Raw genomic sequence first — 16471 nt, 5'->3', positions numbered from 1 at the left:
CATTTGTGGTAAGAAGTAGGTGAAATTCTGCTTGAGAGACTTTCCTAGAGTGAGGACTTGAAAGCAACTCTGAGCTCTTTTTTTTTTTTTTTTCTGGAGTAAAATAGTAGTAACTGCACTGTAACCAGTAGCTTTACTCTGTCATGAAGCTGTTATCAGAACAGAACAAAGCCCTAAATGAGCATGAACAGAAAGTGATGTGGAGGAGAGAAGTGAGGTACATAGGGAGAGACGACACTATTACAACTTTATTTGTTGCTTCACTAGAAGATCTGGTTCGTACAATAGCCAGCCTCTCTTAGCCCTTGAACCTCTGTGGCTATAACAATATCATCACCAGAAGAAAACAGAGATTCTTTCAAAATTATGAAATTCAGGCCTTGATAATTATGCAAATGAATACCCAGAATTAGGCTTCCAAATCCTTATTCAGGTGCCCAAATGATGTCAAGTTCCTTGCATCAGTTGTAGTTCCACTAAGACCACATTTGGTGTCAGGGGCGTTTTAGGACTTAGACCTGAATTTCCTAACTTTGGAAGTTCGAAGTATCTGTTAGCTCCCTTTGACACTGATGAAAGTTATTATCTCAGCTTCTTTGAAAATTAGGTCACCTATTTACAGCTCAGATCCACAACTGATTTATGGCAGCTGAACAAGTTACCATCTATCAGCTGAACCACTATAATTGACCATGAAATTCTTTTATTGACGTTTTTAACAAGTCACATTCCCTCACAGCTGGGGAGGCCGAGGAGCCCATGAAGGGTTTATTGGCAGTGACTATAGCTCAGTTGACAGGTGTGACTTGCTGAACCACTGATTTGATGAGTGCCCCATTCCTGACTAGGCACCTAAGAAAGAATGGAAGAGGCTAGATTTGGAACTATGTCTTTGCAGATCTTATGCTAGGAGCACAATCATTTTTACCTTAGGTGACAAAGGAGCTGTGCCCCATGGTTTGTTTGGATTCCCCACCAGAGACCCAACATCCGCTTTTGTTTCTTGGCTTGCATAACATGGAATCAGATAGAAATATAAGCAGGGAAAATACATTGCACTGAGTTTTATTTGGGTGGACTTCTATACCTTGACACAGGACTAAAAGTGTTCTGCACACATACAAGTCTGTCTGGGCACAGAAGTTTAGATTCTCTGATGGTTTTGTGTGAAATGTGTTCAGTGCTTGTCGAATAGATTATGAACAGAATAATTGGTTGCAGGCATGGGGACTTCGTCCATAGATGCTTCCTTCCCAAATGCAAAACAAGTTTAAAGAACAACAGAGTTTCTATTCATACTGAGCAGTGATCTTGCAAAACTTTGGAAAGTCAGGAGAGATTCCTCCACTGCTGAAATTTCATCCATTGATTTCCATCACTACCAGTTTAAGACTACCCCCTTGTCTCCTGCATCATGAACAGGGAATTGCTTTAGGCTGGAAAAATAATGGAAAGAGAAGGGGAACAGGAAATCTTACAACCAGTTTTGTCAGTGAAGGCCGTGTATTGGCAAGCAATAGCTTGAGAAATAGAAAATCATCTGTGGAGTTGATGAACCTCTCACTTCATGTGGCTGAGCAGCGAAGGTCTGGGTCTTAATCACATTGATATAAATCAGAAGAAAATACCTTGAAATTAACTGAAGAGTCATAAATGGTGATGGATACAGTCACAGCTTGCTGCAGACCATTTACTTCAGTGCTGTTTTGGTGTGCAATAACAGCCCTGGCAACCACTGGCCGATAGAAGCAGAAACAATCAGCAACCGCATGTATAACCACAGAGCTGGGTAGGATTTCATGAGGTATCTCAAACTGGGAATTTCCCCTGGGCCAGAGTTGTAACATATGCAGAAGTCTCATGAGTTGCAATTTCTTTTTATGCCCTTGGAGAGATTGAAACTGGGTTTGAGTGTAGCAAATTTGGGAAGTCCTTTTCTTCTTCCAACCAGGTGACCTTCATCACTATTGGGACACCCATGTCCTGGTTGCTCTCAACCGTCCATCCCAAGCGGGAGAGTCACTGGGCTGGAGACTAACCGTCTGATGGGTAGGTACTGCGATTGCAGGAAGGATAAGGGAACACTGTGCACAGAAACTGAGAAGAAACTAGACTGCTAGATGAGGAATCTGGTAATTACAGTGTTATTAAGTCCTTTCTGCTTGATCCTTACAGCAAATCTTCACACACTCAGTTTACATTTATTTGCACTGCAATGGAGCCTGCTACCTCTCCCCTCCAGTAATTGGCTAAGTATTTTGTACGCAATACTGAATCTGCACAAATCCAGTGTGTATTTAGTGCATCTATCTAGAAGTTACTGTGAAAAGGCAAATATCCCAAACTGCAAACAAACCAGGCTTTGTAAGCCAATCACCTCTTTTAGTGCAAGGTAAAGTGGCTTGCTTTTACTGAGTGTGATAGATAGATTGCTTTAGACATGATGACTTTTTGGCTTTATGTGAAATGTTCTAGTAATATTTTATGACCAGGTTACTGTACGGTTTTTTTTTACTGCAACATGTGCAATTCACTTGACGTTCTTGTGCACTTTTTTTATTTTTTATTTCATTTTGTATGAAAGCTTTTTCATTTACCTCTCCCTTCCCATTATTTATAAAAGCTGTTGTGGTTTTAACAGTTTAAATTTGCATTGATGTAGTAAATAGCAGCTCTCAAATGTTATGTTTCCTTCTTGAAAATGAAGTATGAATAAACAAGTAGATTCTGAAGGGCTATCAGCTGCCCTGAACATTGACATTGCACGATCAAACATGAAAATAGCCAGGAAAAGTCTGCATCAATCCAAGTTTTAACAATTAATAATTCTGATCTTAATCTCAGGCTTGAGACAACAGTACTTATTGCTAGAAAGGTGACAGAGTTGTTATTAATTGCAAACTTTTTGGAAAGTCTCACACATCCCCATTTAGTGATTTATAATATACTTAGCAATTGCCTTCTGTTCATTTGGATTTTACTTCATCGTTGCTCCACTTCAGAGGTGCAGGAAGGACCATTGCCTGCCCTGGGCTGGGAAGGGAAGTTCTGTGTCACAAAGGATTTTAAGGATTTTTGAAAGTTACATCAGTTTAAATCTGAGGGTAATACCTGTGTGTCAGCGGTCATTTGGAACAGTGTGGTTCAATCCTTCATTATAACTTAAAAACATGCTATTCTGGTACACAGAAACAGTATAGTAACATACATTCAGTTAAGAAAAAGTTTAAAAGAAGAAAAAGAAAACAAATTATTTAATACACAGAAGGTAGAAACTTGATATTAACTCTCTTCTTTTTTAGATTTCTTCAGAAATAAAATTTCTACAGAGGCTATTCACTTTGCCAAGTATTTTAATTTTGATATAAATCCATATTCTGATGCAATATTCCATTCTGAACTCAAGCAAGAACACTTTTCCACAGCAATCACTGCAATAACTGTGGTTCATGCCATGACCTGCTCTGGCCACCCGCGTGGAAATCCAGACCAATGCCAAGGAGGCTGCTCTGCATTGATAGCACTGGGAGAGGGCATAGCACCTGGCTTCATCTGGACTATAGAGAGCTATTGGTGTGAAAAAGCACACATATTTCCATGTAACAATTTCCTTGCTCTGCAAATTAAGAGCTATACTTCTCCTCCCATAAACTTTAAAGAGGGTACTACATCTGGTTTCTGTTAGAATATCATCATGGAGATGGACAGAGTCTCCTTGATGATTTTTTTTTCAAAAAGACAAAAAGGGAAAGATATGTAAGCATATTAGTATCTTCAGTTCTGGATCAAGAGCTAATTTTATGTCTTTAACCCTTAGATCTGATCTTTATTACATTGCTCCTTGCATTTGGCTGCAGGTATGTGGTACTGAAACACTTCCTGCTCTCTCCCCGATAGGATTAGTCTATATAGGCTTGATATGTACAGTAAGTGCTTGTAGCAGGGAGAAAGCGATGAAAATAATCTCCATTTCTACTTTTGGCCTTCTGGACTAACATATTACAGCCATTGTTTCCATAAAAGCAAACACTGGTTGACTATGCTGTGAAGTCTGGGGAAAGAATGACGTACTTCTAGCCTGAGAGCAGGTCATATCTTATCAAAAGGTGCAATGTTGTTATATATCACCAAGCCCCACCAGAAGATCCAAAATGATTCTCCACAACTGCTTAAGATGATAATTCTTTCACTACTGCAATGCACTCAGAAGAACTGTTGCCTGGTTTTCCTGTTATGCAGATACCAAGAGACTTAGGAAGCTATGTTAGCCATGAACCAAGATGCTCGCGGCCACTTTTTATTGAATCCTCGGAGATGTTCCCATTAGCTTCAGCAAGAACAGGTTCAGGCCCTGGGAGATCACAGATGTCCATTCTCTGGCCCTCTTATCCCCATAATACACTTCTCTTGACTTCAGTCATTTACTCCAGTATAACTGAATAGATACATAGGCCTGCAGTATTAAACCTTCCAGATCTCACATTCTGTGCCTTAGCACCACCTTCCCCATGGATTTAAGAGAAATCAAGCTTAAAAGAATCCCCGTTAACTTTTCTAATGCCAATTTGTTAAAATAGTTAGGAAAATACCAAGCAAATCGTTTGCAGCTAGGTTTTGTGATAGCATTTTAAAAGGAGGCAAAATAAAAGACTGTGAGCCAGAAATCAAGGAAGACTGCTCTATACACTTTTTTCTTCTATCATATTTTATGGTTTTGTATTCAACCAATACAATTTCTCATTTGTTTTATTGATGCAGAACAATTCCTCATGTGAAAATTCATCCTGCTTCCATTTGCCCCAGCTTAACACTACCTCATTTCCCAGCCCCAGAATTACTTTTGATTTACATCACTCTGAATAGGCAGAGATTTCATCCCTCACATCTACCCAGCAGCTGAAAATCAAACCTGCGTCTACCCAGTGAGGAAAAAATAAACAGACTGCATTTGCAGAATCACCAAAATAAAATTATTTTCTTTCTTCCCTTATTTTTTCCTTTTAATTCTCTCAATATTTACATACAAGAAAAGCTCAATTCAATTCACAAGTGTGGTTTCTACATTAAATACTGTCCTTCCAGTCTCTTGCACGCAAAAGGAAGTGACCCGAATATCTTGACTTCTCTGGAATTACTTTAAAGTACAAAAACTCTTTGAATGGGTTTAATTCATTTCATTTCACTGCTGCTGCCACGGGGCAACCCTGGAAAGATGTTCCCACATGGAGGAGGTCTCCTAGGTGTTACAAGTGCATCTATGAATGGCCCGCAGCCCCGGTCGCCACGGCTCAGACAATGCCCATCAATGAAAGAGCCCTGATTTGCCTCACGCTCCACGCCACTGGCTACAGAAGGCTTATTCCCAATTTGCACCCATGTACTGAAGAGGAGAGTAGAGCCCGAGCGGCTTCCCAGCAGTTACTAATTCACCCCAGCCTGCCCACAAGGATGCGGGATCGCCAGCCTCCTTCCCGCCCGCCGCTCCACACTGCCAGCAGCTCACACCTGGCACTCAACCGGGCATCTCAATTCACTCTCAGGAGCCGTCATGTTCAGCGTGACTCCCACGGTCCCCTGGCTAAAGATAGCCAAAAACGTTGAAGATTGGCGGGGGAACGGTTGGCTTGGTGGGGATGGGTTTCAAAACTACGGGCTTGTAGAGTTTCTGCCCTGTGCCATCAGCCTCCTTGCAGAAGTGCGGCACCTCCGCCGGCAGCGCAGCCGCACTCTTCCTCCACAGCCCCAGCCCCGGGAAGGGTGACAGGGGCAGCGTGCCGGGGGGCTGGAACACCCCCGGCCCAGGGCAGGGGAAAGGGCAGCAAGTCCAGGTGCCCACGCGGCCTGAGAGGACTCCAGCAGGGTCCTTGTCCACGGCATGCAGGGCAGGCTCAGGAGGGCTCTCTGGGCCGGCAGCCTCCACTCTCCGTTTGCTTTTCTTCCCCTCGTAGGGAGGAGAATCTCGGGGAGCCAGGAGCACGTCAGGGCCAGCTGGGAAGGCTCTGGCCCGCAAGGTCTGGGCTGGCCGTGGTTCTTCCCAGAAGGAGGCGGGAAGCTGTCGCTTCCTCATGGGCACCTGGTCTGGCTGGGCGGCCTCGGGGTTTGGCTCAGGCAGAAGCCGTTCCCCGGCAAGGCTCTCCTCCGCCTCAGCTGCCCGCAGCGCCTTCCCGGTGGTGGCCCCACCATGGGGACCGGGATCAGGTGCCTCGGGCTGGGGGCCACGGCCACGGTCCTCTGCCCCCCTGCGCCAGCCACACTCCGGGAGCTTGCTGGGGTGGCACCGCGGGATCCGGGAGTACTTCTGAGAAAACCGCTTGAGCTGCTTCTGCAAGTATTTTCTGTGGTCGACCGACCGGCGACAAGGAGCCGATTTATCCAGAGCCGCTTTGATGTCGCTGGAGGCCAGGTTGACGAAGTTCAGCAGAGTTTTTACCTCGCTGTCTGATGCCATCTCACTGGATGCACCACGTGGAGTTTCCCATGAAAAGTGTTTAATCCACCTTCTGACAAACTTTGGCAAACCTGTAAAACATGACAGGCCAACTTAAGAGCAGGAAGCCTCAGGTCACATAGTACTGAGCAAACGGAGACAGGGTGGGGGGTCATGTCAAACTTCTCAGCCACACCAACAAGTTGTCCATCATAAGTTTGCCTCCATGCCGGCAAACTTCCAGCAGAGCTACCGCGCACCCACAGCCCATCGTCCTGCACTGCCGCGCCGGCAAGCACCAGCCCAGTCACTGGCTCGCGAATGCTGGCCAGCCTGCCAGTACTTAATCTTGTTAGATAGCGTTTAGGTGGAAAGAAGAAGCTGTAGTGGCTGCTCCCACCTCCCTGTAAGCAAGTGTGGACACTCACCCGGCGCACGGTGGCTTTTCTTACCGGTGCTGGTGGCTGCGATGTTGTTGCAGAGAAGAGCCCTTTCCCCACTAATCTCGTTAGGCAGGTTACACACCACCAACCTCAGTGGAGGCAGCCAGGGCCCGCCAGTGTATGGAAGCAGTTTAGCAAGCACTTGAGCAAGCTGAATGAATATCGACTCTGGCGAGTTCGGGGCTCTCACAGGCCAATCAGAAGCCACTTTGCCAAATACAAAGCATCCCAATCAGGCATCAGCCTCCCTTCCTTGCATTCTTTGCCATCACAAATTGTCACCATGGGGACAGCCACATAAAGACAGCTAATAAATACAATCATTTCCCCGTGATTTCTACCATTCTCCCCTATCCTCTTAACCCTTATCAAGGCCTTTCTTTTTAAAAATGACACAATCCAAAGTGAAAAGGCTGAGGATGAGTTAGGAAAGCTGAGGCACCCTTTTCTCTGCACTCCCCAAATCTGTCTAGGGGCTGATAGTAACCATGCTTCATTGGCGCAGAACAATGTTATATGGGGGATGAGGCGAACCTACTTTTAACTGTTCCTCATTGGACTATTTTTTTATTATTTTTTATTTAAGGGGAAGATGATGTCAGAAAAAGGTAGGAAAGGAACAGATCTCTAAAGAGATGTGCAGATATCCATGGAAAGGGAGCTTGAGCGCTCAAGAATCTTGTCTTTATGTTTGCCCCCTCAATTGAGTTACACAAAAGCTGAATTACCCATTCAAACTACCCAGACAAAAGGATGGAGTTGGATAGTACTCTTGCATCTGTAGTCAAACAGTTAGAGACTTAAATCGAGTCGTCATGATGGAGAAAGAGTTAGACAAAGCCCATAGAACTGCCATCAGCAAACATTTTCCTGTGTCATATTAGTGGGTCTCCATGACTCCCCCTGGCCTGGGGACAATAGCACAAGTTTGCACACTCGACTACTGTCACCCTGCCAACGCTGGCAAGGAGCAGAAACAGGACAATCCTTTAAGGGGAAAGCATGCCCGCTGCAGGGAAGGTAAGAAGAGAGGGAAGAAAAGGCGTGTGAAATGCTAATTGAGCTGCTTCCTTTACTGATCCAGAGTTATGCGAGTCCCCCGCCTTCTTGCAGGCTTGTCCCTAAGGGGTAGCAATAACTTAATAGCACGGTGAAACTGAGAGCTGGAGGAAGAGGAGAGCAGAAGGGCTGCCCTCAGTGCACATCAGGCACACCAATGACACAGAGCTGGCAGCAGCCCATGTGCCAGCACAGGACCCGCTGCCTCCCATGGATGGAGCAGCAGTGCTCTCACTCTCCAAATTGAAGCACCCCGGGGATGGGAAGACTGGAAAGGGGCATAGGACATGTACACGCACTGTCAGGGAGATGCTGCCAGTTCTGGACCAAACACACGTATGCCTTGGGAAAAACAGGGACTGACGCTGTTTTGCAAGTAAAATCTGCCTCACTGACATGAGGCATCAAAGGGCTGAGTACTGAGGGCTGGAAACAGCTACAATTTACCATTATTTTACTGTAATTCTACTACTCATTTTCCTTGGAGAAGGACAAGGTCCAGACTGTGCCACTACACCAGATTCTGGGCAGAGGCTTCAGGGACAACTCTTCAGCGCCTCCATACCAGTGCACTCAACGCTGCCATCCCTATTCACATCATTCTTCCCAGTCTGGCTTGAGCCACAGGTGCTGGCATCCTGGCTCAAGTCTTTTCAGGTTTAGGGAGGCCCTGGGGCAAGGACATCCTGTGGCAGAAGGTGCTACAGAGCCTTTGGCACTACAGCGGACTGTAACACAGTGGCTGCTTTGCCACCACAGATGTGCCTCTCTCCTCCCAGTTTCTATTTCAGAAGCAGTTTGTTCCCTGGTAGACCTGGGGCAGCTAATGCTGCCCGCAGCCTCTGTCATCTGCCTTACGCCAGCATGCACATCTCTGCTCAATCTTCTCCACTCAGCTCATTTGTGGGGGCAATTTCCAGTCACCTGCATCTGCATCTATTTTGGGATGTGCTAACCAGGGCCTGGCCTTTCTGTGACACAACACAGATCCTTCTGTGCATCTGAGGCTACAGGGAGAGGTTTTGTCTAGCTCACTGAAAGAGATGCTCACAAAGGGTTCACATTTCCACTTGTAGGAACTAACTGCCTCCTGTGCTTGAACCCAACATGAACACCACATTGCACAGTGCAATTTCTTAATAGATTGAGTTGGTTGCCCAGGGGCGTGAGAGGAACAGAGAGAGAAACACAGGACAGGTGTCTGGAAGCAAAGGATTTTCTCAAGATGTTAATGAAGTATGTCCTCAGAGGCCTAGGAAACTCATGTCATGTGTTATGAGACCTCTTACCCAATCACAGGGGCTCAAGACCCCTGGGCTGTGCTCTGAGACCGAGGGCTAGCGGGCCAGTAAAACTGAGGAGAGTCAACATGGGTCACCTGCTTACTGGAGGATAAGGTAAACCCAGCACCCTTCTAACACATCCATGGCAGAAGACTTCTCCCAGCCTCCATACTCCAGCCATGCCTATCCTCTCCTGGAAGGATGCTTGTCCAGGATGTGACTCCTTGGGCACCACACGGCAGCAGGGCTCCCATGCCCTGCTGCGCTCACTGCTCTGGCATCCCATTCGCCTGCAGCTGGGTAACGGTGGGGAGCCAGAGCGGAATGAGCTGGTGAGCAAGATTTAAAAACCAGAGCAACCCACCCTTTCAAGGTCAGACTCAGGTTGAGCTGCACAGGGTTTTCTCTAAGAGGCCACCGGAGCCCTTTTGTTCCTCGCTGCTCTCTCCATGTTCATCCCAATGTACATGTGAAAGGAACAATTAACAATAGGGCACTCCTCTCCGAGGATGCAATGCACTTTGAAGTGTCCACCAACCAAAGGCTCAAGAATGATACATCATTTTCCACTGTGAACATGTCAAACTAGTGCAGCAACTGAAAAACTGTCTCCACATGCCTTCCCAGCATGCAGACAGGGACCAGCTGGAGAGCCACTCCATATCCGACATGTCACCTCCTGACAGCTGTCTTCTTGGGAATTTTTCCTATACAAAGTTTTCTAACTCCTTATTTTAAGTAAAGCACAAGCATAAATCCATTCACTTCAAAGTTACAGGTCTCTCCTAAACTTGCAGCATTTTCTTCAAGACAGAATAAAGGAGAAAGAAAGAAAGAAAAGAATATTTTCTTACACAAAAATGCTTTAAAGTGTCACTCACTGTAAGTGATGTCAACCTCTAGCCACTTCTACATCAAAACCTCCCACAGCTTATTTCCAGGCTGATGGACCCCTTCAGCAAAGGTATTCTAGCATCAAACTGACCTGGACCATGTAAGCAGACCCACTAACTGCAACACACATCATTTCTGGGACAGAGATCCCTCTACCGTAAGTGCCCTGAGCTGTTCATATAGCATGAACACACAAATCACTGCTGTTATTTTAATGGTCTGGAAAGCAAAGAGCAGCTCAGTAGATAGCTGAATGGTACAGAGATGACACAGAATTCAATGTTTTGCCACTAGTTTACTCAAAATTCTTTTTCCTGACCTAAAACAGAGCTTTTTATCCACCCTAACCTGAGAAATAGGTGTCCATCTCCCTGTCAGGATAATAACTGCATATCACATGGTATGTTTCCTGGGCAGCCCTGGGCTGAAATCAGCTCTCAGTGGCTTCTTGCCCTCCCTAATTTGGAGCAAATACCTGTTTGTCTGAAGTACATGTCTGTGGTAAGCATTGTTATCCTCACCTCTTCCCCAAGGATGTTAAAAATAGACATTCTCTATTAATTCAAAAAACCAAACCACCGACTTTCAGATTTTTACTTAAAAAATAGGGCTTTCTTACCAATGGTCGTAAGATTTTCTTTAGAAATTTCCTAGAGTATTGACCTGGAGAGGAGAAGTCTTGGGATGGAGGAAGACCCCTAAAGCTCTTCCTCAGGGGTCCTGATTTTAGATTTCTTATTGGCAGGGGCTATAGTGGAGGGATGTTAAAGATGTACTCATGGTGTAAAGACGGAAGATGTTATTAAACATTGTATGGCAAGAAGTAGGTGACTTTAGGAGTGAAAACAATGGGAGAGGAAAGGATTATAGTAATGCTGTGAAAAACGCCTCAGGCACTAGTGGCCAGAATTTCTGCCATGAGGAGAGAGGTCACCATCTGGAAATTAGGAGGAAACACAGGTCAAAGGATGAAAATGAATCCCCCTCCAGACAGTCTGACCTCCCAGGGCCTCAAGATGGGTCTTGTAGTACATAATCCAAAGTGAGGCACTGATGATATTCAGAACTCCAAACAGGTTGTCCTCTGGACTCAGAGCCTGGTCCTAGCCTGAGATGTGAGCCTGCCCATCCCAGGACCTGCAGATTCATTTTGAAATGGGAAAGAACTTCTAAGTCACCTTCATAAATATTTCTGAGGATGTAATTAATCTGTGGGGAAAAATGGCCTGTGCCAACCTAGCAGTCCAAGATCTTGAAGAGCATCTGGGGCAGGCAAATGCTCACTGTGGTTGCAAGTCTGTGGTCCTACAACCAGCCTCCAAGGGACGTCTGACATCTAAGTGTGTGCATAGGGCTACAGCCCAAGCCCTTGGCATCCCTTCCCACCCCCCGGCACACAGGTGCTGCAGACAGGAGCGGTAATGTCTCACCCTGGCAGAGACCCTCATGCAGCCCGGTCCTGTCCTGGACCTGAAACCTCTAAACTTAGGAGTGGAAGAAGGATGGAGAATACAGGATTTATTCCCAGACTCATACTGCCCAGTCATCCCCTTTGTTCTCCCTCCACATCTCCTTGTTGCAGCCAACACCTCTCCTCCCAGGAGAAGAGCAACCTGGCACTCTCACCAGATGAAGCTTTGACTCTACTCCCACTCCTTTTTTTTTTTTTCCCCTCTTGACAATCTGCTTTGACCTGAGTGACATCCTCTCTTTGCTTTTAATCCACAATTTTCTGCACTTGGGGACAGACTTTGAGCAGGCAGTAAGTTCTGAGGCCGCACAGAGGCAGTGAGGGGGGGCCTCTGCTGCTCCGCAGCTTGCCATTCAGGCAGATGGTGGAGAGGACCGATATGAATAGCTCCTGTCAGTCTCATAGAGTGAACTTTACAATTGTGCTACGTGTTGGACTGCACGTGACTAATGCCATTCTTCTGCAGGCTGCAAGCAGGACACAGCTGTTTCTTTAAGGAAAATTTGGTTTTTCTGGGCAGAAAAAAACACCCATGGCAATATTGTATCCATGAATCCAATATTACACTCCATAATTAGGCATAATCAAAGCCCATCCTGCTTTTCACTGCCTTTCTTTCTGGTAAATTAGATAATGTTTAAAAATGAGCCTGGCCTTGGTTTGGTCCTTCTGGAGGTTTGAATCCTGCCTTTGCACACAGCAGGTATGCACCGAGAAACAGTAGCAAATCCAAATACAGGTTTGTTTACATAATACTGGAGTAATTAACCGTTTTAAGATCAGTGGTGAGTTCAGTACCAGAAGCTAAATATAGCTTCTGTTGACAAGAAATAGTACTTATATTCAGACATGACTATAAGCAAGTGAAAAGGTAAAGACATTCTCTTAAAAGCTGCAAAAAAAGAAACACACAGTGAGCTCTGGACAAGGGATGGGTCTGGATCTCGAGTCTACAATAAAGAAGAGCCATGCCAGACCTGAAAGGTAGTGCTCTTCCTGCCTGTGTTTTGGCCAGGCTCACAGCCCTGTCCCGTGATCCCGTCTCTTGGACCCAGCTTCTTTACACAGGTGCTTCCACAGTGAAATCTGTGCCAGGCTCTCCAGCTCAAGCGCAGCCAGAAACACCCCTTTCTCTCCTGCAGCTGCATGTTCCTGCCATGCAGGGCACCTGGGCAGCTACAGCCAGACAGCCCTTGGTGGTGGGACAAGGTGCAGGCAGCCCCAGGCTGGCCCCCTGAGTCATGAGCATGTGGGCAGGCAGCTATCTGGCAAGGCACCGATCTATGATTGTACCCCTAACATGTCCCTCTGCTTGCCTTCCTTGCTGCATTTCCAGACACATCTGCCCACCAGTGCTGCTGACACACCCCATGGAGTGTGGAGCAGGGCAAGAGCTTTGGTTTTATTCCTGGATGAGCAACACCTGCATACCTGTGGATCCATTGACTCAGCAGAGGGAGTTCAGAGAGGCTGAGCTCTGCTTAAATTGCCTTTGCCTTTCACTCTGAGGGTGAGCAAGGTAGTATCTGAGTAAGAAGCATGTCTTTGATCTCCTTCCCTTCCATGTATTAATAGGCCACAGAGGCTGTAACATACTGTGTTTCTGTGTCATTGCAGTCCTAGCTGAGGCTGTGCTTGTGCAGAACAAATTGCTCTCAAACCCACACTAGTTTGAGGTACTTCACACTTAACATCAATATAGAGACTAAAAACTCATACTAACTACTATTGTAATTTCTCTTTTAACCTCCCTGGACCTGCTGGTCACGCCGTTTCTGATACAAGCCAAGATGCCATTGTCCTTCTTGGCCACCTGGGCACACTGCTGGCTCATGTTCAGTCACTGTCAACCAACGCCCCCAGGTCCCTCTCCTCCAGGCAGCTTTCCAGCTGGACTTCTCCTAGTCTGTAGCTGCACAGGGTTGTTGTGCCCCAAATGCAGGACCCGGCATTTGGCCTTGTTAAACCTCATGCCGTTGGACTCAGCCCAGCGGTTCAGCCTGTTCAGATCCCTTTGCAGAGCCTCCCTACCCTCCAGCAGATCGACACTTCCACCCAGCTTAGTGTCATCCACAAACTTGCTAAGGGTGCACTCAATGCATCGATGGCATCTGTACTGGGAGGGCAGGAGGGAGCATTACTCAGGTCCTGAAGAACCGGCCCCAGAGAAGGGCAGCGCGGTGGCTCTCCGGGCGGGGCACGCGGCCCGCAGGCCGCTTTCACAGCCGGACGCACACACGCCAGCGGCCGCTGCGCTGCCGGGAGCAGGCGGCACTGCGGGCGAGGCGCGGCGGTGCCGCTAGGGGGCGCTGCGGGAGCCCCGCTCCCGCCTGGGGTTTGATCCCTCCGGCGCTGCTCCCTGGCTGAGCACCATCACCCCGGCCAGAAAAGCTAGCGTCAAGACTTTCGTTGTTATTTATGAAAAATATGAAATTCCCTTACCCTCTTCTCGCCCTTCGCAGCATTTAGGAGTTGTTCTGTCGCAGTACTTCTTAAATGATGCTCTGTAGGAAAAGCCATTGCAGGCGAATGAGGCTCCTGTGCCCAGGAGAAACTTGCACAAGCAAAAGCCTCAACAGCCTCAGTGCTCCCTCAGCTCAACAGTGCCTAAGCTGATCTTTAAGGTCCCTTCCAACCCAAACTGTTCTATGATTCTATGATTCTAAGTGTACTCTGCATCTTCCTGAAAGGAGGTTGTGGAGAGGAGGGTGCTGGCCTCTTCTCCCAAGTGACACGTGATAGGACAAGGGGGAACAGCCTCAAGCTGCACCAGGGGAGGCTCAGACTGGATATCAGGAAAAAAAATTTCACAGAAAGGGTGTTTGGGCACTGGAACAGGCTGCCCAGGGAGGTGGTTGAGTCACCATCCCTGGAGGTGTTTAAAAGAGGGGTAGACGAGGTGCTCAGGTACATGGTTTAGCGGCAGATAGGAATGGTTGGACTTGATGATCGAAGAGGTCTTTTCCAGCATGGTGATTCTGTGATTCTATGATTCCAGGTACTCAAGTTCAGCACTTTGGGACCAATCCTGCTTTCAGACAGCATCAGAGCTTCAGAGGAAAAATGGGATCTGCAGTGGAGATACTGAACAAACCACAGAGCCGACATGAAGTGAAGCATTAGTGATGAGAATCAGTCTCTGCTGGAGCTCAGGGGTTTTTCTATGGCAGTTCTGGGCTCATGATCTGGACGTGGATTTCTACAGGTGCAAAATTAGGCCCCCTCGTGAGCTTTCCATCGAAAGTGCAAGAGTTGGGTACTTGGAGCAGATTAGCACTCTGCTTGTCTGCGATATTGAAGTGTTTATGTCCACTAGGATCCTATATATAGGTGCTGACAGGAGGCAGAAGGGTTTGGCGTGTGCTCCTGCAGAATGTAAAGGACTTAGAACAAGCTAGCAACATGCTGAAATTAAAAAAAAGAAAAAGAAAAAAAAAGAAAATATGAAAGAAGGGTGTTTATTTGCTCTAGCACAGTCTCTTCAACCATCTTTTGCAAAGAGAATGCTAATAAAGAAATAAAATTAATATTTTATTTGTTTATGACAAATAACAACAAGAATGTATTGCCTAAGTTGGGTGGCCAAATCCATTTTTGCAAGTTTGATGCAAAGTCTATAATTTGCTTCTATTTTTTTTTTTTTCTGCCCTACTGTTTCTGGTGTGTAGGAAAGTCTGTCATAAGCTTAATCTGTGCATCAAGCTGCCAGGCATGTGCAAGAGCTCCAGCTCTGGTGGCAATGGTGTTAGGGAGCCTGGTCTAGTCCATCACAGGGACCACGGAAATCAATCTAGATAGATGATGCTTTAAAGCAGCGCTTCACACACAGATTTCTATAATCAGTGGCTCATGGTGAATGAGAAGTATTTGTAGCTCTTTCTAATAATATCTTAAATGCCTGTTAACTTGCAGTGTAATTTGAACCTTAGCAACAAAATGTAATAGGCTTTTTTATCTGATGAGGCTTTTATATCTCAGGAGGGTTTTGTACCTAAAATACTTAGTCAGAATTTGTATTATTTTCTTGATGAAGTATATTGTGGAGCAAGGCTGCAAGGACAACAGAGAATGGTATAAGCAGTGCTTCGACTCAGCTTTGGCAATTCTCGACTTAGGGATTGCTGTTTGTTCTAGCACAGAGGGATGACATAAGGTGGGACATCTTTAGGCAAAGAGAAGCACAGGCAGCCTCTGGAAAGCAGAGTTTCTTAGAGAAATTGCCCTGAATCAAACCACAAGAGGAAGATGTCATTCAACTAAAAGTGCTCTAAATATGCAATTCCTGAGCTACCATTGCAGAGTTCACACCAGCCTCCACCCACAAGATGCAAAGGTGAGTAATGTGATAGGTAGTTGTATGAATAACAAGATAGATAAAGCAACGTTTCCTCTGGACTGGAGGTGGATTTACCAGAGAAGTACCCTGAGGGCTCACGCTGGGAAAGGTGCTGTTCACCACCTCTGGGTGTGCCATGCCAAAATGGGTGAATGCTGGCAAAGTTTGCAAATGATACAAAATTATTCATAATAAACAAAGCTAAAGCTGACTGTTGCAGAAGAAGCTTATAATACCAAGTGACAGTGAGGTGCCACATGAAATGCAGTATTGACAAGTGCAAAGTAAGGCACTTGGGGAGAAAATAACTCTACTTATACATCTGCAGTGACGAGTTCTGTGTAGCAACACTCAAGAAAGATCTTGGGTAACTGAAATTAAGGTATGAGGCTTCTGCAAACATCACTTATTTCCCTGCAACAGCCAAAAGGCAAACTGGAATGTAGGAACTGGTGAACAATAGGAAAAAAAATAAGTTAGAACAGGAAACAGTATTACAGCACTGAGATAATAATTTTAGAAAAGGTATAGAACAGGAGACAAGGGTGATCAGTGTTT

The 16471-nt window shown here is 46.1% G+C and overlaps 1 protein-coding gene across 1 annotated transcript; it reads right to left on the bottom strand.

Moving 5' to 3' along the window:
- Positions 1-5578: 5578 nt before the first annotated feature.
- FAM181A (family with sequence similarity 181 member A) lies at positions 5579-6954 on the bottom strand. Its single transcript, XM_069857058.1, has 2 exons — positions 6856-6954; positions 5579-6519 (listed from the first exon to the last, which is right to left on the bottom strand). Exon 2 carries the CDS (start codon positions 6446-6448, stop codon positions 5579-5581), a length of 870 nt encoding a protein of 289 aa, XP_069713159.1. The 5' UTR covers positions 6449-6519; positions 6856-6954.
- Positions 6955-16471: the final 9517 nt, after the last annotated feature.

This window comes from Phaenicophaeus curvirostris, chromosome 5 (genome assembly GCF_032191515.1).
Source record: "Phaenicophaeus curvirostris isolate KB17595 chromosome 5, BPBGC_Pcur_1.0, whole genome shotgun sequence".
Classification (NCBI taxonomy): domain Eukaryota; kingdom Metazoa; phylum Chordata; class Aves; order Cuculiformes; family Cuculidae; genus Phaenicophaeus; species Phaenicophaeus curvirostris.
Note: the sequence above shows the minus strand (reverse complement) of the source record. Positions and strands in the feature narration are given on the sequence as shown.